Genomic DNA, 21,346 nt, shown 5'->3' with positions numbered 1-21,346 from the left:
GTTATAGCTATTTTTGTAAAAGGTAAATGTATAACACATGTATAATTATTTACATTTATTTATGTATTATACATATATTATTTATTATATATATAACACAATATGTATTATTATACATAAATAATACATATATGTATTATTTTTATATAATACGTATACATTTATTTATGTATAATACATTTATTTATTTATAATATTCTATATTTTGCAAAAGTTAAAACTATAATATTGTTAAAACTATAATAAAATAATATAAAATAATCTAAAATAATAGTTTAAACTATGATATATTTCTTACACTGGTCATAAATGAAAATATAATTAATAAATGATGTCGTGAGAATCCAAGTTTCACAGGGGCCTTATCATAACTATTATATTAAAAGCAGTTAGAAGTGATTATATATATATTAAAATCCTTGTGATTAACAACTGGTAAAAGTGAATTTACAATAACAAAGCCAGCAACCACTGGTAAAAGTTAATTTACTATAGCAAAAGCCAACAACCACACAGTTATTTAGTCTAAATCACTATGTAGTTTTTTTAAAAGTAGCTAGAAGTGATTATAAATATAATAAAATCCTTGTGATTAACCATTGGCAGAAGTGAATTTTTCAACAGCAAAACCAACAACCACACAGTTACTTAGCCTAAATCACAATGTAGTTGTTTTAAAAGTAGCTAGAAGTGATTATAAATATATTAAAACCTTTGTGATTAAAAATTGGTAGAAGTGAATTTACAGTAGCAAAACCAACAACCACACAGCTATTTAGCCTAAATCACTATGTAGTTGTTTTAAAAGTAGCTAGAAGTGATTATAAATATTCTAAAACCTTTGTGTTTAACAATTGGTAGAAGTTAATTCACAATAGCAAAAGCCAACAACCACACAGCTATTTAGCCTAAATCACTATGTAGTTGTTTTAAAACAGTTAAAAGAGATTATAAATATATTAAAATCTTTGTGATTAACAATTGGTAGAAGTGAATTTACAGTAGCAAAACCAACAACCACACAGTTATTTACAGAATCACAGAATCACACAAGTTCAAGACTGGAAGGGACCTATAAGATGATCAAGTCCAGCCGATGTTCTAACTGTTCAACTAGATCATGGCAGCAAGTGCCACATCCAGTCTTGAATTCTTCAAGGGATGATGACTCCACCACCTCACTGGGTAAATGATTCCAGTATCTGACCACTCTTACTGTGAAATATTTCCTTCTTAATTCTAACTTACATCTCGCTTGACGCAACTTGAGACTGTGTCCTCTTGTTCTATCTGTTATCGCCCGGAGAAAGAGACCGACCCCCAGCTCACCACAGCCACCCTAAATCCCAATGTGTTTATTGGCTGAAATCAGCCCAGTTTCTGAAATTCAGATTTCCCAAAGAGCCTCAATTCCTTGCAAGGAACATTTGGGGTTTTCTCCACCCCCCAGGGCAGAGGGGAGCCCGCAGCAGCCGGGGCCTCACCGAGTGCACGCAGAACTTGCGCACGGTGTAATCCACCAGCACCATGGAATCCTCCACGGACACACGGACACTGCCGTACGTCCAGCAGCCCTGGTCCGGCCAGTACTGGAAACACTTCTCCTGCACAAAAACATGGGATTTCAGGGACAAACATGGAGGATTTCAGAGCCAAACGCAGGGAATCTTAGAATGAAACCCAGGGAATTTCAGAGCCAAGCATGGGGAACTTCAGAGCCAAACCCAGGGAATCTTAGTACGAAACCCAGGGAACTTCAGAGCCAAACCCAGGGAATTTCAGAACCAAACACGTGGAATTTTAGAGCCTAACACAGGGAATCTTAGAAGCAAACATAGGGAATTTTACAACCAAACTCTGGGAATTTCACAACCAAGCCCTAGGAATTTCAGAGCAAAGAATGGGGAATATCAGAATAAAACCCAGGGAATTTCAGAACCAAACACGTGGAATTTTAGAGCCTAACACAGGGAATCTTAGAAGCAAACATAGGGAATTTTACAACCAAACTCTGGGAATTTCACAACCAAGCCCTAGGAATTTCAGAGCAAAGAATGGGGAATATCAGAATAAAACCCAGGGAATTTCAGAACCAAGCGCAGGGAATCTTAGAACCAAACCCAGGGAATTTCAGAGCCAAACTCAGGGAATTTCAGAGCCAAACACTGGGAATTTCACAACTAAACCCAGGGAATTTCAGAGCAAAGAATGGGGAATTTCAGAATAAAACCCAGGGAATTTCAGAACCAGGCACAGGGAATCTTAGAACCAAACCCAGGGAATTTCAGAGCCAAACCCAGGGAATTTCAGAGCCAAACACTGGGAATTTCACAACTAAACCCAGGGAATTTCAGAGCCAAGCACAAGGAATTTTACAACCAAAACCAATGAATTTCAGAACCAGGCAAAGGAAACTTTAGAACCACACCCAGGCAAACTTGGAACCAAACCTAGGGTATTTCAGAACCAAACCCAGAGAATTTCAGAACCAAACCCAGGAAATCTCAGAGCCAAACCCAGGGAATTTCATCACCCCGTCTTTGCTTTCACTGCCATGCTCTCCTAGCTGGATCCAGGGAAGGTGAGCACAGCTGAGAGTGTGTGCCAGATAAGAGCTCCTTATCTGGCACAACTTCAGCACCCTGCTACTGCTTCTCAAATCGATGCCGAGAAGGTGAGAACAGCTCTGAATTGTTTTTTAACCAGCTCAGCCCCCACAGCTTTTGTTTCAGTTTGGCAGCTTTGTTACAGGGCGTCCAACTGTGGGGACTGTGGGGTTTTCACTCTGATTTGGAGCCTTAGCTGCAGGCACAGAGAAATTCAAAGCAGTTCTCCTTTGGAGCCATCAGGAATGTCCAGATTTAGCAGTTCTGGCTGCTCCCACTGGGAATTGCCCCTCATGGCCTGGCTTTGCTGTTTCAGCTTCATCAAGCAGCAATGAAAGTGCAGGAAAATCAAATCCAGGAGGAAAACAAGGAATGCCCATCCTCAGGGGAGGAAGGAACAGCACACCCTCACAAAGTAGCAGCCTTCATTTCTCTTTGTTTAGTTGACAAACTGTGCATTTTGAAACCAAATACTCAGGAAAATGAGCAGTTTGTAATCTTCATTCCTAATCAATCCCATCCACAAGCACAGCCTTACACTGGGATAAAACCACAGGAGTTTTCCTTTGGCCCTGGGCTATGCAGGGCACAACTGGCCATCAGAATTTTCTCCTTGAGATCACCTGACATAAATGGGTATTTTAGAAATGAAAACTGCATTTTGGAGCAGAAACTCAGCTGTGCTGACAGGGGCCAGGGCAGGAAGTGGTGAGAAATGCACCTGGTCAGAGCCTGGGCAGCCAGAACTGCTCTTGGAGCACAGGGACATCCAGGGCAGGGTGAGAGCTCCTTACCTCTTTTCTTTCTTTCAGGTTGGTCAACATGACAATAATGGCTGATTTCTGCTCCCAGATCATCCTCCAGAAGTCATTGACTGTTTCCTGCTTGGGTCCTGCAGACAGAACAGGGAAATGCTGAGGAGAGGATGGGGCAGATCCCAGAGCAGTCCCACACCCTGGGCACCCACCCACAGCTGTGTCTGCTACACCTGCACAGCTTTGGAATCTACCGAATTTCTATATTTATGTACTAAATAACCCCCCCCTCTTGTTTTCTTTTACATCATCATGCACCCAAATGTACATTTTTAGAAGGAATCTCCTCTCTTGAAATACCACTCACAGAATCACAGAATGGTCTGAGTTGGAAAGGACTTTAAAGACCATTTAAATTATTTACTTTCTACTCCTTGCCATGGGCAGGGACACCTCCCACTGTCCCAGGTACTCCCAGCCCCAGTGTCCAGCCTGGCCTTGGGCACTGCCAGGGATCCAGGGGCAGCCACAGCTGCTCTGGGAATTCCATCCCAGCCCCTCCACACCCTCACAGGGAACAATTTATTCCCAAAATCTCATCTAAATCCACCCCTTGTGAGTTTAAAGCCATTCCCTGTGTCCTGTCCCTCCATCCCTTGGCCCCAGTCCCTCTCCAGCTCTCCTGGAGCCCCTTCAGGCACTGGAATAGTCTCTAACACATTAAATCTTAAATATTATTTAATCTTTTCACTACTTTAACTACTATTTCCAGCAGAGAGGGTCAGGATGGGGAAATGAGCCCCTGCCAGGGCAGAACCTACAGAAGTGCCTGGAGGCAGCTGGTCACCTCACACTCATCTCAAATTCATCTCAGCTGTAACCTCCCAACCCAGCCCCCCCCGACCACCACCTGCAGCTCAAAACAACCTCTCCACCACATCTACCATTAAATGTGCTCAGCCCTGAGCTATAGAGGAGAGAGACATGAGAAGGAGTTACCTTGTGCTGCTATAAATTTATTCTTTTCTTTGTAGCCCTGTGGAAATGAATGCCACAGCAGTTAGAAGGTGAAAGGCCAAGGTGTAAAGCAGAGACTTCTTTAATGGCCAAAGTTTGGCCAGCTGTGGGCAGCCCTCAACTCACATCTATGTAGGAAGCATTGATGTAGTCTGAAGGTGGGACTCCATCAATTTGGGTCAAAATCACTCTGGAATGATCATCTGAAAGAAAAGAAGGACATTGGCCAGTTATTAAATCTGAAATATGGTATTTCCTTGCAAGCAGGAGGGCTGGAAAAGCACAGAGTTCCCAAACCACATGAGCAGCATTTCTGACCAGTGCATTTGTTGTTATTTGAGTATTTTCAGGACAGGAGCAGCACCAGCAGCTGCTCAGTGCCAAAATGAATTGTCTGGTTTAAAAGCAAAGTGAATGGCTTACATGGCAGGATGTTGGGATATCTGTTCTTCTCCCTGTTTTCCTCCTTATTTGCCATTTCAAACGTTCCCTGCACATATCCAGACGTTAATGACTGGGAAAAAAAAAATAAAGTCAATGGGTTAGAAAACAAATAATTTTGACTGCAGACACCTTAGGGAAAATTTGCATCCAACAAAACTGAATATATTTCAACTTCTTCCCCCCCAGTAACTTTAATTCCTCTCTATCCTGGCAGGTTTGACTCCAGACAAGGAGCTCAGCAGCTGGGGAGAGAGCAGGAATGTCTTCCCTCCGAGATCACAGTTATTTAGCAAATTGTTCAACTCTGAGCTGCTGCCTGGAGCTGCCATCTGCCACGGTGACTCAGAGGCACTGATGGCAGCACAGGGGCTGGGCTGAGCCCCCATCCACTGCTGAGGGCATCACAAACCCAACATCCTGCTCAGCTCTGCACCTGAGGGCCCAGCCCTGCTGAAAAGGAGGAAGGGAAAATAAATTATAGAATAAATCAATATAAATTTATTATATTGATTTTTATACTTAGTAAAAGTTCATATACAAAATATATGTATTTGTATATATACAAATATGTAAATATTTATATATTTATATTTTTAATAAATAATATATATAAATATACAAATAATATATTTGTTATATTATAAATAACGATAATAATTTTATAATTATATTATTGTTTTTATTATTAGAATATATTATAATGTTTACAATACAATATATAAAGTTAATATATTACATATTATTTAATATATTGTATGATATAATACATAATATATTAATATAATATAATATAATATAATATAATATAATATAACATAATACAATACAATATAATATAATATAATATAATATAATATAATATAATATAATATAATACAATACATATTATTACATATTATATTAAATTATATTATTACATATTATTATTAAATTATATTATTGCATGTTATTATTAAATAATATTATTGCATATTATTATTAAATAATATTATTATACTATTTATTATAATAAAACAATTTTGTTACTATTGGGTTAAAATCATTTTAACCCATAAAAATTAGGGTTTTTATGTAGCGTGAGTTGAGTTCTGAGTGCAGGTAAATTTAGTCTGGCTTGAAAATAACCCAACAGCCGTGGAGGACAATAAACCAAAGGAAAAAACAGAGAGGAGGGTGAAGATGAAGGCAAGGAGGTGCCCAGTGTGAGCTCCTCCACAGCTGAGATGCTGCCACTGCAAATGGACCAAAGCAGAACTGAATTTGAGAAGTTTTTAAGTGGATTTCAGGAAGTTCCTCAAGCTGAGCTCCAAAAGCCCCAGTGGAGCAGGGTGGAGCCCAGTGAGGTAAAATCCCAGCAGCGTGGGGAGGCAGCAGCACCTTGTGCCCCCTGTGCCACCCCTGCCAGGCTGAGTCACACTGGGCAAGGACAAACGTGGGCAGGGCTGGGGACAGCAGGGCTGGAATCCCCCAGAACTGCACAGGGACACGGGGGGGACACAGGGGGACACGGGGGGACAAAGGGGACACAGGCAGCCTGACCCCCAGCACACAGGGAACACCACCCTGCACTCCTGGGCTTGGTTTGTGGGGCTGTGAGTGGAAAAGAGAGGAGGCTGAAAGAGGGCTGAGGAAGAAGGCTGCTGTCAGACTGCTTAATTCCTCATGTGAATGAAGCCCGTGGCTTTTTATCAGCCCACTTTGCTGATTAAAGTTAATTATGAAACACAAAGCCAAAAAAGAAATAGGGGAAGGTGTCCCTGCCCACGGCAAGGGGTTGGAACTGGATGAACTTTGAGCTCCTTCCAACCCACACCATTCTGTGACCCTATGAAATAATTATCTTTTTAACCACAATCTCTTCAAACCTCAAGTCAGGCACCCAGTTTTCAATTAACAGCCAGAGAAGTTCTGGATGTTCCTGACAGCAGCTTTCCTCCTCAGCCCTCTTTCACCCTCCTCTTTTCCATTCCCAGCTCCGTGTGCCACAACAGCCCCAGCAAACCAAGCTCACTGTGACGCTGCTCACAGGGTCCCAGGATGAGGGCAGAGACGAGGATCTGACTCAATGCTTCAGAAGCTGATTTATTATTTTATGATATATATTATATTAAAACTGTACTAAAATAATAGAAGAAAGGATTTCATCAGAAGGCTGGCTAAGAATAGAATAGGAAGGAATGATAACAAAGGCTTGTGTCTTAGACAGAGAGCCCAAGCCAGCTGACTGTGATTGGCCATTAATTAGAAACAAGCACATGAGACCAATCCCAGATGCACCTGTTGCATCCCACAGCAGCAGATAACCATTGTTTGCATTTTGTTCCTGAGGCCTCCCAGCTTCTCAGGAGGAAAAATCCTAAAGAAAGGATTTTTCATAAAAGATATCTGTGACAAGCCCACAAGTGCAGGGTTTCCTGTGTGCTGGGGGGGGTCAGGGCTGAAATGAAAAATCCATAGAAAGGAATTAATTAAAAGGAATTAATTTTGGCCAGGTCTCTGCTGCTGAGCCCTGCTGGCACCCAGGGTGGGTGCTGAGCCCAGAGCAGAGCCCAGCTCCTGCTGCACCCACGGGGAGGATGTGAATGATTCACCCTGCTGCTCCTCAGCACATCCTTCCTCCCAAATCCACCCTCCCTGCACCCCAAATCACGAGGAGCTGACTGGTCCTGCCTCATCCGTGCCACCCCACCCTGCCCTGTCCCCACCCCAGGCAGTGACCCCAAAATCCCACTGGAGCTCTGAGAGGCTCAGTATCAGCACATTTCCTCCTTTTTAGCACTGGAGGAGCCACGGGGGTGTCTTAATCAAGCCAGAATTCAAATTTCAAAAGAAAGCTCTTGGGGAAGTTTTTCAGTAATTAATCTGAAAATCAAGGTGATAATCCCAAACTTCCAAGGATGATCAACAGAGGTTGGGGCTTTACAGAAAGGAACCAATTTTAATTTTTTTTCCTTTTTTTTCCTGTTAAGGAACACAATCTTTCCAGTGCCCAGTGTTCACAAAGGAATCACAAAAAAGAAGGAGCTGTTCTGGTGTGTCCAAGGGGTGCAATGGACACTTAAGGGTCATGCAGGCTTTAAGGACAAAATCAAAGCTGCTGGAGAACACCATTAGCACATAAATCCAAGAGAACTGTCCTCAAAGTCAGGAACTGTCCTCAAAACTCTTTTCTCCCTGCTGGGTGTCTTCATCTTTTAATGTCTGGTTTCTTTTTACCAAAAAACCACTTGGGACCAAACTCAGGTTGGTGCATGTGCCTGGCTCCCGGAACTCACCATTTTCAGCCCAAATTTGTTCCTAATTCCCCCTGGAGCTCCTGTATCTGCTCTCCCAGGGATGCCTGGCCCCTGACATGTGGGGTGTGGAGTGGGGAGAGATCTCTGGAGCATCCCCAGGGCAGCGCTGAGGCACAGAACCAGAGAATCAGGGAATGGTTTGGGTTGGGAGGATCTTTTCATGCCACCCAGTGCCACCCTACCATGGCAGGGACACCTTCCCCTGTCCCAGGCTGCTCCAAGTCCTGTCCAGCCTGGCCTGGGACACTTCCAGCCCTCCCAAGCTGGAGCCAACACCTCATCCAGCCATAGGGAAAAACCACATTGAGCATCAACCCCACCACTGCTCATTTTTGGGGATCGGAGCCCAGGTTTTTGGGTGTGGACAGAATCCCACACACTCACAGCATGGGGCAGAACATTACCAAAGCAAAGAGGGGTTTAAAAATGCAAACAGATGGTTTGTTTCACTCTGAACCTCAGAGCAAATTCATCAGCAGAGTCAAAATTCACCAGCACACACTGTGTCAGGCCGGTCCTCACTTTCATTTTCAGCTTTACGAGAATTTCTACAATGCTCCCTGTCTGATAAGGCAAAAATCTGTGGTTTAAATTTACCATCAGCCAAACTGCAGCTCTAAATATGCTCCCAATTAAGAAGGTAGCTCAACAGCCTGCCTAATCAACACGTGCCTTGGCTCTCACAAATCCACGCCTGACATTTAAACTCCTGCTCTGCTTCTGCTCTGGAGGGAAGTGAAGAGAACTCATAAAAAATCTGGAAAAAGCCCCAAACTCAGGCTCCTGGTGTTGTGTTTCTCCACAGGAATCCTGCAGGAGCTCAGCACAGGCTCCAGGTGCAGCTCATCCCTACAACCACAAAATCCTGCCCAAGGCCACGCTCAACAGGAACACCTGAGAGCTGACACCTCACAGAAACTCTGCTGCAAAGAGAGGAGTGCTGGGATGGCAACCAAGAGCAAAAAGTCAAATTATCAGGAAAAAAACAAGTCAAATCTCACCAAGACAAAGTCAAATTATCAGGAAAAAAGTCAAATTATCAGGAAAAAAGAAGTCAAATCCCACCAGGGCAATATTAAGGCCGCACTGTGTCTTCTCTAAATACCTCCTATGGAGGTGAAACACCCAGATCCTCCCAAACCCCTCCAGCACTATCATGAAAATCAATGCTGAACAGGTTTATATTCAATGTTCCGCTCCTCCAGCTTCAGGCAAACACTCAAGACTTCCTTAAAATGCTAGCAAGAGGCAAACAGTTCATATAATACCAATTCAGCATCACAAATCAGTAAAAATTCCAGGTTTTACCCAGATGAAGGGTCCCCACACACGACAGAACCTGTAGGAACAGCACCAATCATGCACCACTCACAGAATTATTAATGCTTGCAGATATTTTGGGTTTTTCCCCCATTTTCAACCATCCATGTGTATAAACTTACATTAAACTCCTCCCTGAAGAGCTTCCCCTCATCGGCCGAGCGCATCCGGATCTCCTCCTCCAGGTTTTCCACAGGGATGGGGAAATACTTCTTGGGGCCCGAGGGAGACCTGCTGAGCAGCATCACCCACTGCTGTTCTGTCAGCACAAGGGCAGCACGTGTTAAAGGCACGGCCACAGCACAGATCCCACTGCAAATTCACCCTGCTGCTGAGAGAGGCCAAAGCAAACTGCGGCCTTGACACCCTGAGGTGCTAAAGGGGATTTAGAGGAAATTAAAACACCAAATCATAGGCCAAGGGGTTGCTTTGAGAGCATAACGGTATTAAGAGGAACCAGTGCTGGTGAAATGAATGATTGCTCTGTTTACACTGGATTTAAAAGTGACCAAGTTTTATTCAGAAAAGGAGAAGGTTCTTTCTGCTGACAGGGCAAGGACAGCTTTTGGCACCTATCACCAAAGAGGTGCTGCCAGATTATTTCATTTTGAGGGGAAATAATGCTAATAATAATGATAATAAATAATTTATCTTGAACTTGGCAGCCAACAGAAGCTGTGCCCCAAGAGGAGCTGCTGCCCTGTGCACAGGAACACCCCAGCAGGAAGCTGATGGGTATTTTTAGGTTTTTGGCTTTTCCTCTGCCTGTCACCCTCTTCAGCTCACTCATCCCTTCACACATGGTCAAGTGGGGCTGACACAAACCACAGATTGATTATTTTATCTTTAACTTCATCATTTTTTTCCTCTGGGTTGTGATTAGAACAACTTGTCCAGCCCAGGTTTGAGCTGGGCCCCACAGAGGAGCCAACCTGGAGTTCCCCATGGGCAGAAACAAACCCAGCACAACTCAGACCAGGGGGGAACACTTGGAACTCCCCAGAGAGTTTTAGTTCAGTGCCTCTGGCTTCACATTTGGAACTCCACAGAGAGTTTTATTTTGGTGCCTCTGGTTTCAAACTGCCCCATCTCAACCCCTGCCTCACATTCAGAAAGCACACAGTGCATTCACAAAGTGTTAAGGACTTTTCCCCCCATTTTAAGAAGAAACACTGCAGTTCCTTCTCCAGATATAAGGATCACAGCGTTAAGGACATTTCCCCCATTTTAAGAAGAAATCCTGCAATTCCTTCTCTAAATACAAAGATCCCAGTGTCACAAATGTGCATCTCAGCTGGCACCCGGGTAAAACATCTCCAAAGAGCCCAGGGAGGTTTTATACAGAAACATCACAAAGTGAAACCTTTCTCAAAGCAGCAACTGAAAGTTAAGATTTTCCATAGACTGCTTGAGGATGATTTCTAAATATGGATCTCCAGTCCAAGGCCAGCTTGGAGGGGACAGCCAAGGGCTGGGAGATGTCCCTGCACATGGCACCAAGGTTGGAACTGGATGAATGTAAGGTCCCTTCCAACCCAAACCATTTGTGATTGTATTTTTTCAGACTATTTTCTCTTTAACAACAACCCTGTCACTTATATCAGAAACAAAAGCAAACACCGAGTAATTCTGAATTAAAGACAGAAATAAAAGTGAGAGTTTGAAAGCAAATCTGCCCATACCTTGTTCTTCCAAGATCCCATTTGGCATCTTCTTGTCCCCGGAGTTGACCACAGCTTTCCTGTGTCTCCTGAACCTGCAACAACAGAGGCACCACATCAACCCACAGCTCTGGCAAGGGCAAAGCAGCAGCATTTCCCCCCAGGCCCCTTTTACAGACAGTGTAATCCTGGAGAGGCTCTTTCTGTTCATGCTGGCAGGGAGAGCAGCGCAGGCACGAGGCTCTGCCTCGCTTCTGCTTCCGTGGGAGGGCTCAGAGAGAGGATGGGCTGAGCAACAGGAAAACACCCACCTGAAAAAATACCCCACCAGCACCACGAAAATGATCACCACCAGCACCAGGATCAGCAGGGAAGTCAGCAGCTCCTTGTGCAAGGTGTTCTCCTCGGTGGAGTCTGGGGATGGAACAAGAAATGTGGAATATGAGCTGTGGATTGCCTCATCTGGCACAAAAACTGTGCTTAAGGCACCAAAAATTCTGCTCAAATATCTGTCTCTGCTTACTATAAGCTTCACAATTACTTGGCACAGGCAAAGCTCAAACTGAAAGTTAATTTTTATTATTTTTTAGGTTTTTTCTCCCTCGTCAAAAGCACAATCAAACCACTACTGCTGAGAAAATCCAAGATATTTTTCAATTTCCCTGTAATCAGAGAAAGCTGAACAGCTATAATGTACCAAGCTGAATTTGAAGCCCATTACAAGGTTTGCTGCAGTGTCCTCATGTACATCAGCTGCTTCTCTACCACCTTACATAGCCATACAGAAAATGCTACCTTTCACAGGGACTTTATTCACTGAAATTCTAAGAGATTTTATTCACTGAAATTCTACATAAATATAAGAACAAGCAGGAATAATGACATTTTTCTCAGAATGGAGATGAAAGAACATCTTTGTTATATCAGCTACAAGCTCTGAGTCTCACCCTTCTGCTCACAGTGTTTTGTGGAAGTGTCTCTTTACCTTTCACTTTCATTATGCTTCTGTAACCTTTTCCTTCTACTGAATAATTCAATACAGAACAGATTAAAATCATTAACAACCCAACATGTTTTATCTAAGGAAGCCAAACTCCCAGTCTGAACCTTCAGCAAGCAAAACACAACCCTACAACCACTCTTCCAAAATTAAGGCAATTTCTGCTGCTGCTGCTGGTATTTCAGATATTTTTCTCGTTTAAACTACATTTACACACTTTAAGGAGTGGGGTTTTTTTGCCATTCCTACAGTGGTCTTTGAGAGCTGACTGACAGAAGGGTTGGATGGGATATTGGGAGGGAATTCCTGGCTGGGATGGAATTCCCAGAGCAGCTGTGGCTGCCCCTGGATCCCTGGCAGTGCCCAAGGCCAGGCTGAACAGGATTTGGAGCACCTGGGACAGTGGAAGGTGTCCCTGCCATTATTATTTTTTAAGTTCCCTTCCATCCCAAACAATTCTGGGATTAAAAAAAAAAATATTTAGGAGTAAGAACCACCTGCAATAATCCAGAAAGGATTCCTGTGGATCAAACAAATACCCAGAATTGATGGCTACAAAACCACCTGAATGCTGGGAGCAGCTGGAAACTCTCGGGGTGTGAGGGCATGGGGAAAATTCCTGGAGAGGCACAGGTGAGCTCAGGACACACAGGGAAAAAGGGCCCATAAATCAACATCACAACCCAGAGACAGGGACGGCAATAAAAGGCATGAGGGATGACTTTTAGGTGGTGTATAAAGATAAAAGTGACAGGCATGACAAAACTGCAGTCAGGAGCTTGGCAGGGGTTCAGGAAATCACTCCTGGAAGGAGTGGCTGGGTGAGGATGAACAAGCACCCAACACCTTCTGTGGGTGCTCTGCAGCTCTGCCCGGGAGACGAGGCTGCCAAGGAAACAAACACACACAAAAAAATAAATCCCTGGTTTTGTCCCTCACAGACAAAATGCAGCCACTTGCATGGATTAGAAATGTCACCCTGAGGATGCCAGAATGCTCCAGGGTTTGGGGGTTTGTGTTGGTTCTCTTTAGCTCCGTGACAATGAGAGGGCAAACAACAAGTTTGCACCACGAGGGAGTTAAAATTTCCCTCAGACAATTACACAATAAAAATTTTAAAAAATCACCCCTCTCTTCCTTTCACAGAGTTGCTGCACCATTTTTGGGGTGTCTGTGGAGAAGTGATTCCCAGGCAAACACTGAAAGCTCAATCCCAGCCAGGAAAAGAGCAGCTGAACCAGCAGTAGCAGTAAATGTGAGTTGAACACCTCAGAGCCGAATCCCGTGGGCAAAGCCAGCCCAGCCCCCCTGGCACTGCAGCCACACACTCTGAGCCTGGCCTGGAGGGACCTTTAAAGGTCACCCCTCCACCCCCTGACCTGAAACCACTTATTTCTGAAGTTCTGCTCTGCAAACTGATTCTTGGAATTGAGTGTCTGCAGAGAATCCCTCTGGCATTTAAATACCAACTGAAATGAGCCAGGTTCCTTCTCCTTAGCTCAGTTTCCTGATGCTGCCTCATTTTCTCCATGAAATCACCACCATGAGCCTCCCAGGGGAGTTCCACCTCTGGGTGTTACAGAGTCACACAATGGTTTGGGATGGAAGGGACCTTAAAAATCACCCAGTGCCGCCCCAGCCATGCAGGGACACCTCCCACTGTCCCAGTGCTCCAGCCCCAGTGCCCAGCCTGGCCTTGGGCACTGCCAGGGATGCAGGGGCAGCCACAGCTGCTCTGGCAATTCCAGCCCAGCCAGGAATTCCCAATCTCCCATCCATCCCTGCCCTCTGGCACTGGGAGCCATTCCCTGTGTGCTGTCCCTCCATCCCTGTCCCCAGTCCCTCTGCAGCTCTCCTGGAGCCCCTTCAGGCCCTGGAAAGCCACACTGAGGTCACCCCAAAGCTTCTCCTCTCCAGATGAACAATCCCAGCTCTCCCAGCCTTTCCTCCATCCCAATGAACATTTGGATTCATTCCCACTGTACATTTTGGTTCATTCCCATTCATTGCTCCCCACTGAACATTTGGGTTCATCCCCACAGCTCCAGCTCCTCCCCAGGGCTGGACACGGTGTCCTGGCTGGGACCTCTCCAGAGAGGAGAGACACAAAATCTTATTTTCACATTGCCACTGACTGGTTGGAAGTTGGAACCAGCACTAAACAGGAGCCCCAAAGCTGCCCCATTTTCCTGCCTTTTAACCAGCAGCTCCTCTAATAAATTCATCCCCTCTGAAGGCTCAGACATCAGTGATGGGAAGGGATTGGGAGGATTCAAAGGCACCAGGAGCCCTCATGGAGTAAATAGCAGTGGAATGTAAACATTTGGAAAGGTATTTAAAGGTTTACAACTGCAGCTCCCAGGCTGCTTGCACATTTCAACAACTCCACAAGTAAAAACACAAGAGGAAGTAAAACAATCCAGAGACTATGATTAATCCTGGGGAACTTACAAATATTTGACAAATATTTGAATTACCAAGAGTTACGGGATGCTCACGGACAATATCATGAATAAACACTCTGTAACAAGGATCTGGGAGCATTAAGAGATCTCTACTAGAAATATACATTTATTTATGCAAATCCTAATAAATATTAGCTTGGAAGTCACAACTAGATGCTCCCTTCCAACCCAAACCGTTCTGTGGTTTGCTTGTTTATATTTATTTAATGCAGTTGAATACCTGGAGTAAAGATCAGGGCAAATTTCCAGTAAATGGCAGTGCAGTAAGGCCCAGAATATTCTCATTTTCTGAAAGGGAAATTTCAAGGTAGCAATTTCATGGCTGCAATTTCAGGGTGTTCTTGTAGGAGGTAAAATGGCAGCAGTGCTAAAAATCAACCCATGCAGACAAGGTAACCATGTTTTAAATAAGAATAAAGCTGACATCGTAATTCAGCAAATCTTTGAAAAAATCAAGGCAGCTCAAATAATGGCATGAAATCATTTATACCTATTCCTTTCAGGATCAAAAGTATCTTTTGGGATCACACATCAAATTAGCATGCAAAAGGAAAGCTGATTTTTTAGGCTCTTTTAGTTCTTTCCATAGTCTGTTAAATGGAGTTTTCTTTATGCTTCAATCAAAAATCTTTATTTTTGTATTTTAAAATGCTGTATTAATTCAATGGCTATCAAATTTATTAGATAATCCAATTATCTTGGTTCTCTTTCTGCAGCAATGTAATTTTCAGGGTGCACCTAACTTGCCTGTCAGACAAAATTCTTCCTCACTGCAGAGCCAGCAAGGCTTTGATATTTAGGAAAAACAGTTTAGTCACACCAATCATTTCTGAATCATATCACTGAAATTAAGATTTAATTAAAATAGGGATGATCAGATTACTCTTATCCACATTATCAGACCTAAATCCAACACAATTTGGAATTAAGCTCTGAAGATGAACAACACTGATGGCAAAACTCCCTTTGTTTTAAGATTCTGGGAAGTGATAAAAACAACAAGTGACTTCCCCTTCTCAATTCCCATATTCTGACATATTCAGCCCAATATTAGTAACTTGCTTTTCTACAGCTCCAGGTGCCAGACAAGAAGCAGGCACCAAAACCTACTTGACAGTACTTCAAACTGATTAATTAGCAAATTCACACTCGGCTAAAGCCTCTTTTCTGTGAATAATTTGGGTTTTTTGGGAGCACTCAGCACAGCCACACTCAGATGGTCACTGCTGGTGGATGGGGAGCCCCTGGTGCCCCAACCTCCCTTTCCCAGCTGAGCTCTGGAGTGCCCCAGTCAGAGTCTGGAGAAGGCAAATGCTCACACCCGGATCAGCAGCAAATCCCAGACTGGTTTGGGATGGGAACACCCTCAAAATTATCCTGTTCCACCCCAGCCATGCAGGGACACCTCCCACTGTCCCAGGTGCTCCCAGTGCCCAGCCTGGCCTTGGGCACTGCCAGGGATCCAGGCCAGCCACAGCTGCTCTGCCCAGCCTCATTTTCTTCCCAATACCTAAAACTCCCCTATTTCCATTTAAATTACTACAACCAAGAACCAAAACAATCCAAGGGGCCATGAGCCAAGCCTGGCATTTGATTCCTCTCCTTCCCCAGGGGTGTAAAGTTCACAATAGATTAAAAGCAAATAAAGCAACAAATCAGCCTTCTATGAAGCACTGGGTGTCAACAGCAGTGACCTGAACACTCATCAAAACGTGGTCACATTGCTCACAGGGGACATCAGCAGCTTCACTCCCTGCTTTGGGCTGGAAGGGGCCTCAGAGATTGTCCCAGCCCACCCCTGCCATGGCAGGGACACCTTGCACCATCCCAGGGTGCTCCCAGCCCCAGTGTCCAACCTGGCCTTGGGCACTGCCTCAAACCCCCCAAATTCCCTGAACAAGCCCCTCCCCAGGACTGGCAGTGTCAGGACATGGTTCTGGGAGGAGGAAGAAATTCTGCAAACGGAAATGAGGATGAATGTGAGGTGCTGTGGTGGCCCAGAGTGATGCCTCAGGTTTGGCTTTTCAATGTTTCCCATTCTGTGCTGCTTTAGTGTGTGGGGCTGGGCTCACATCAGGGATGCTGAGCTCTGTGCACAGAGCAGGGACACAAAACAATTCCTGCTCCAGCTGGGCACCAAGGACAAATGACCCAAATCTCAGCCCAGGAGCACAAACCCCGTGGGCTGCAGAGAGAAAAACAAGCAGGGTGGGACTGCAGGGCTAAAGCTGGAATGGGACAATGAACTGCAAGGTGCAAATGGAGCAGAACTGATCCCAGGGACAGAGCCCGTGCCCGGCCGTGCATTTTGGGGCCATTTTGGTTCATCTTGGGTGCAGCCCTGGCTGGGCTCTGGTGCTGCCCAACGTGGATCCATGGAGGAGATGCTTTGAATAAATCCCTGCTTTGTTCTGTGACTCTGTCCAGCCTCTGTTCTAGGGCAGCCCTCTCAAGGGATCATGAGGAGATCACTCTCAGCTCCTGGAACAAGAACTCTCCTGTTTCTCACCTGGCAGGACCCTCCACAGGACACCTCACACCCTCCTTGAGTCTTTACATGAAAACACAGAACACGTCCCAAGGCTCCTCATGGTGTTTCAATCTATCCATCCTGCTGCCTAATGAAACTTTATTTCCTGTTATCTGTGCCCAGATGCCCTGGCAGCTCCCGGGCCCTGCAGCTCCCCCATCTCTGCCCTGCTTTCCCCTCCCACAGCAAACAGAAAGTGAAACCCCAACACCACCCACGTGCCAACCAAGCCCAGAGGACACCTGGCACCGTCACAACTGCGTCAGTGGGGCCAAAGTCCTGCAGACACATCCAGGACTGAGCCCCCAGGGACACCCCCTTGGCTTCGTGCCCATCCTGCCCCCCAGGTCACTCCTTACTGGTGGCTGTGGTTGTTTTGGGCAGCTCTGTTCCATTGGGCGGCAGGGCTCGTGCAAGAATGAAACTAACACAGAGCAGCAGGAGCGAGCAGGAATGTTCCATCCTGGACCTGCAAGGAAGCAAAGCAGAGATAAATCGATATAAAATTCAGGTCAAATTGATATCATGTTGGTTTTTATTCCACCTCATGGCAGAAGGAAGCTAAAAGTAAAAGCAATGTCTGCTTGAAATTTAAATTTATTTAAACCCTGTTTTATACTCTCCATCACCTTAGCGCTGAATGTTCAGTTTTGATGCAAAAAGAAGAAGAAAATACAACTTGTGGATGCCAAATATTCAGCAACAGAATGGCAACCCTCAGCCATGGTTCACAGACAACACCAGAGATCAGGGCAAAAATGGTCCCCCCATAAAAAAAGCCATCTGAGGACACTGAGGAAACAATCCTGGGAGTCATTGCCAGAGATAAGAGGAAAATTCATAACAGAGAGGAAAAGTTTTTGACCACAAGCAGCCCAGTAACAGCAGAAAGCTCTGAGTCCCTCTGACACACACTTTTAGGCCTTCCTGATCCCACTCAACTCCCTTAGCCACAGGTGAGGGGCTCCATGGATGAATTCCTTGGGGAATGTTTGCTGAGTCTCCTTTCTAAACACACAATTTCAGCCTTGGTGAGACCAGAAAATAATCTCCAGTGTGAAGAAAATTGGAGGAAAAGTGTGATGAGAATGTGCTGTTTCTTAATTCAGGGAAATTCACAGATGGAGACAAATAAACAGGTTCAATCCCTCTAAATAGAGGTGGAAAATAAATGTTGTTATTAATTTGTTGTGATTTATCCAATCCCTAATGAACAGATTAATTAGGAGAGGCTCCCATCTCAGCCCCCAGCCAGTCCTGCTTGATTTAGAAACAATTTCACACAACCTTTGCTTTGTGGCAGGATTCATCCAGATGGTGGCTCTGCAGCCACTGCTAAAATCCTGTCCCTGGAATTGCTGCTCCCCAGAGCTCCCCGTTTCTGGGTAATACACTGAATTTAACAGTTCCATTTCCACGGGGTATTACACAGTCCTGCCTCACAACACACTAAAAAACCCAGGAATTTGGCAGTCATTAGAATAACCATTAGAAAATCCTGCCTTTCCATGTAAAGTGGGATAATCCACCAGAAATAATCCTGGATAAACTCAAATATCGAGAAATCTCCTGTGGCAACAACTTTCACACCACCTTTGTGCCACTCTCACAGCTGTTACTCAGAAGTGAAATTTTCCCAGTCATTCCCAGCCTCTCCAAAGCCTGGTCCTACACTCAGGAGTAAATTCAGGCTCAGCACACAGCTCCTATTTCTTGGATACACAGTTGGGAAGCTCAATGGGGCTTTTTTTCTCTAATACAATGAGTGAAAGAAGAATAATAAAAATATTTTAAAATATAAATAAAAATATTAAAAATATTATTTATTATAACATAACAAAATATTTTAAGATATTATTAGCAACAAACTTTATTTTCTTAATTTTTCCTTCAGTGCAGCTTGCTACTAATTTACTCCTTCAATTCCTTCTACTACTACTATTTCTAATTTAAGCACCCTAAATGTCTTACAATCTTAATCCCATTCTTGAGGTTTTACAGTCCCATTCTTTCCCAATCCCATTCCTGGGATTAGACCCTTAATTGTGTTCAGCACCTCACTGCAAACTGTGCCTGCATCACTGTGAGCATTATATAAATGTCCCAAATTAACTATTTATAATTATATTATATTTATAATTAGAAACCTTGGGACACACGGCAGCACTGAATGGAACTGAAGGGAAGGGAAAGGAAGGAGGATTTGGAAATGTGGAATAAAGGCAGAATAAAAGTGGAATTAACAGGGAAGAGGTGATGAATGCTGGGATGCTTCCCACCCTCAGCAAAGGCTGCTGAAATCCACTGGAATTTTGGGTACTCCAACCTGGCAGGGGCTGATTTTCCAAGGCAGCTCTGAGTTCACTTTCTCATCCTTAAAATACATCCAGCTCCTTAAAAAAAATAAAAAAATCCACAGAATAATTGAAGTTGCTGGAAGGTTTCCAGGAGAGCAGAAAGCGAAAGGAGCATCAGTGCTTCTCTCCAAATCCCTGTCAGGAGAGTTTTCCAGATGCTCATTCCCTGCCAGACCCCTGAATCTGTTCTCTGGGATGTGAAAAATTCATAAAATTCTCAGGGATGTGATAAAGGGTGGCTGGAACACGCTGTGGTGTCCCTCAATTTATCAGAAATAAACACAGCCACGAAGATTATAGAAATCCTGAGATTTTGGGTTTGGCCAAAGCCCTTTGCATTTCCAGCTCCTGAAGAGAGAAGGAGGAGGAGGAGGAAAATTCCAAGGGAATCCAGAAGCTGAAGCTGAGGTGGGTGCAAAGGACTGGGCTCAGCAGGACAAGCAGAAAATGATGGAATTCAGGCTGGAAAAGAGCTTTAAAATCATCAAATCCAACCATTCCCACCACTGTCCTGTGTCCCACATCCACATGGATTTTAAATCCCTCCAGGGATGGGGACTCCAAACTGCCCTGGACAGCTGTGCCAAGGCTGGACAAACCTTTTCACAAAGTAATTTTCCCTAATTTCAATCTAAACCTTCCCTGGCACAGCTTGAGGCCATTTCCCCTCTGTCCCTTCTCTTCCCACTGGGGTGGATAGGGAGGTGCCCAAGCTGCAATCCCACAAAAACACCACGAATTTCACTTTATATTTATATTTATATTTATATTTATATTTATATTTATATTTATATTTATATTTATATTTATATTTATATTTATACTGTTATAGCTATAATTTATATCTATATTTATGGACTTCATGTACAGGCCTGCAACATTACCATTTTCTGAACCAAAAAAACAAATAGCAGAAAACCCACTGCTGCAGGCACAGCAGCATTTCCCACATTTTCCTCACTCACAAAAGCACAAAGTTCATGATACAGCCTGGTAAAACAAGAAGGAAAAAATAGTAACAACTCTCCTGAGAGAACAGGGCTGAGCAGGGAAGGACAACCACGTGCTACAAAAGGAGCCTCTTGTTGATAAAAGTGGAAAGGAAAAGATCCAGGGAGAGACGAACTGTTATTATTACATAGCTCTGCTGTAGGGCAACTCCTGAAAAAGAAATAGGAACTGCCTTTAAAACAAAAAACAGTGAATTTATCGACTCATATCCTGCTACACTCAGTTTCATTCCCTGGATATGCACAGGTCGGGCTCTGCTCCCAGGGAAGGAGCAAAGGGACAGGAGGATTGGCCTCAAACTGTGCCGGGGAAGCTCAGGGTGGACATCAGGAGGAATTCTGTCACAGAAAGGGTGGCCAGGCATGGTCAGCGAGGGTTGCAGTGCCCATCCTCGTGTGTTCCAGGGTGTGCCCATCCTCGTGTGTTCCATCCCTGGAGGTGGCACTCAGAGCTCTGGGTGGGGACAAGGTGGGGATGGGGCACAGCTTGAACTGGATGATCCTGGAGATCTTTTACATCTGAAATGACTCCATGAGTCTATCCTGAATGGCTCAGGCACCTCAGGTTTAACACCATGCACTGATTTTTATCATTCTTCATTGCTGCTGTGGGACACCTTCCTACAGGAATGTGCTCCCTGCTGATGGAGTGACAAAACCATCCTTTATCCCTTTAAAAAGGAAAGGAGCTCAGAAGTTTCTCCCTTCAACTGGGTAAAAAACCAACTCATAGGCCAACGGGACTTCACCTCTCCAGCATCCCAGGGCTCCAAGCCCCATCCCGCCTGGCCTTGGGCACTGCCAGGGACGGGGCAGCACAGATTCAAGGAGCCAGAGCAGCTGGAATGGGATCAGGACAGCCTGGGACACCCCTGGCCAGCTCCT

General features: G+C 44.5%; 1 protein-coding gene across 2 annotated transcripts in view; it reads right to left on the bottom strand.

The window, feature by feature from the left end:
• The window catches only part of PTPRE (protein tyrosine phosphatase receptor type E), a 95,753-nt gene that overhangs the window by 16,754 nt on the left and 57,653 nt on the right, over positions 1-21,346 (bottom strand). For both annotated transcript variants that reach the window (XR_009275090.1, XM_058810917.1), the window contains exons 2-10: positions 17,454-17,563; positions 11,411-11,513; positions 11,121-11,194; positions 9,561-9,697; positions 4,802-4,892; positions 4,505-4,581; positions 4,361-4,397; positions 3,401-3,498; positions 1,485-1,604 (exon numbers count right to left, since the gene is read on the bottom strand). Coding sequence is in view for 1 of the 2 variants with exons in the window: in XM_058810917.1 (XP_058666900.1) it covers positions 1,485-1,604; positions 3,401-3,498; positions 4,361-4,397; positions 4,505-4,581; positions 4,802-4,892; positions 9,561-9,697; positions 11,121-11,194; positions 11,411-11,513; positions 17,454-17,556 (840 nt within the window). In the remaining variant the exon portion in view is untranslated. The remainder of the gene's footprint in view (positions 1-1,484; positions 1,605-3,400; positions 3,499-4,360; positions 4,398-4,504; positions 4,582-4,801; positions 4,893-9,560; positions 9,698-11,120; positions 11,195-11,410; positions 11,514-17,453; positions 17,564-21,346) is intronic.

The sequence above is a fragment of the Ammospiza caudacuta genome, chromosome 9 (genome assembly GCF_027887145.1).
Source record: "Ammospiza caudacuta isolate bAmmCau1 chromosome 9, bAmmCau1.pri, whole genome shotgun sequence".
Classification (NCBI taxonomy): Eukaryota; Metazoa; Chordata; class Aves; order Passeriformes; family Passerellidae; genus Ammospiza; species Ammospiza caudacuta.
Note: the sequence above shows the minus strand (reverse complement) of the source record. Positions and strands in the feature narration are given on the sequence as shown.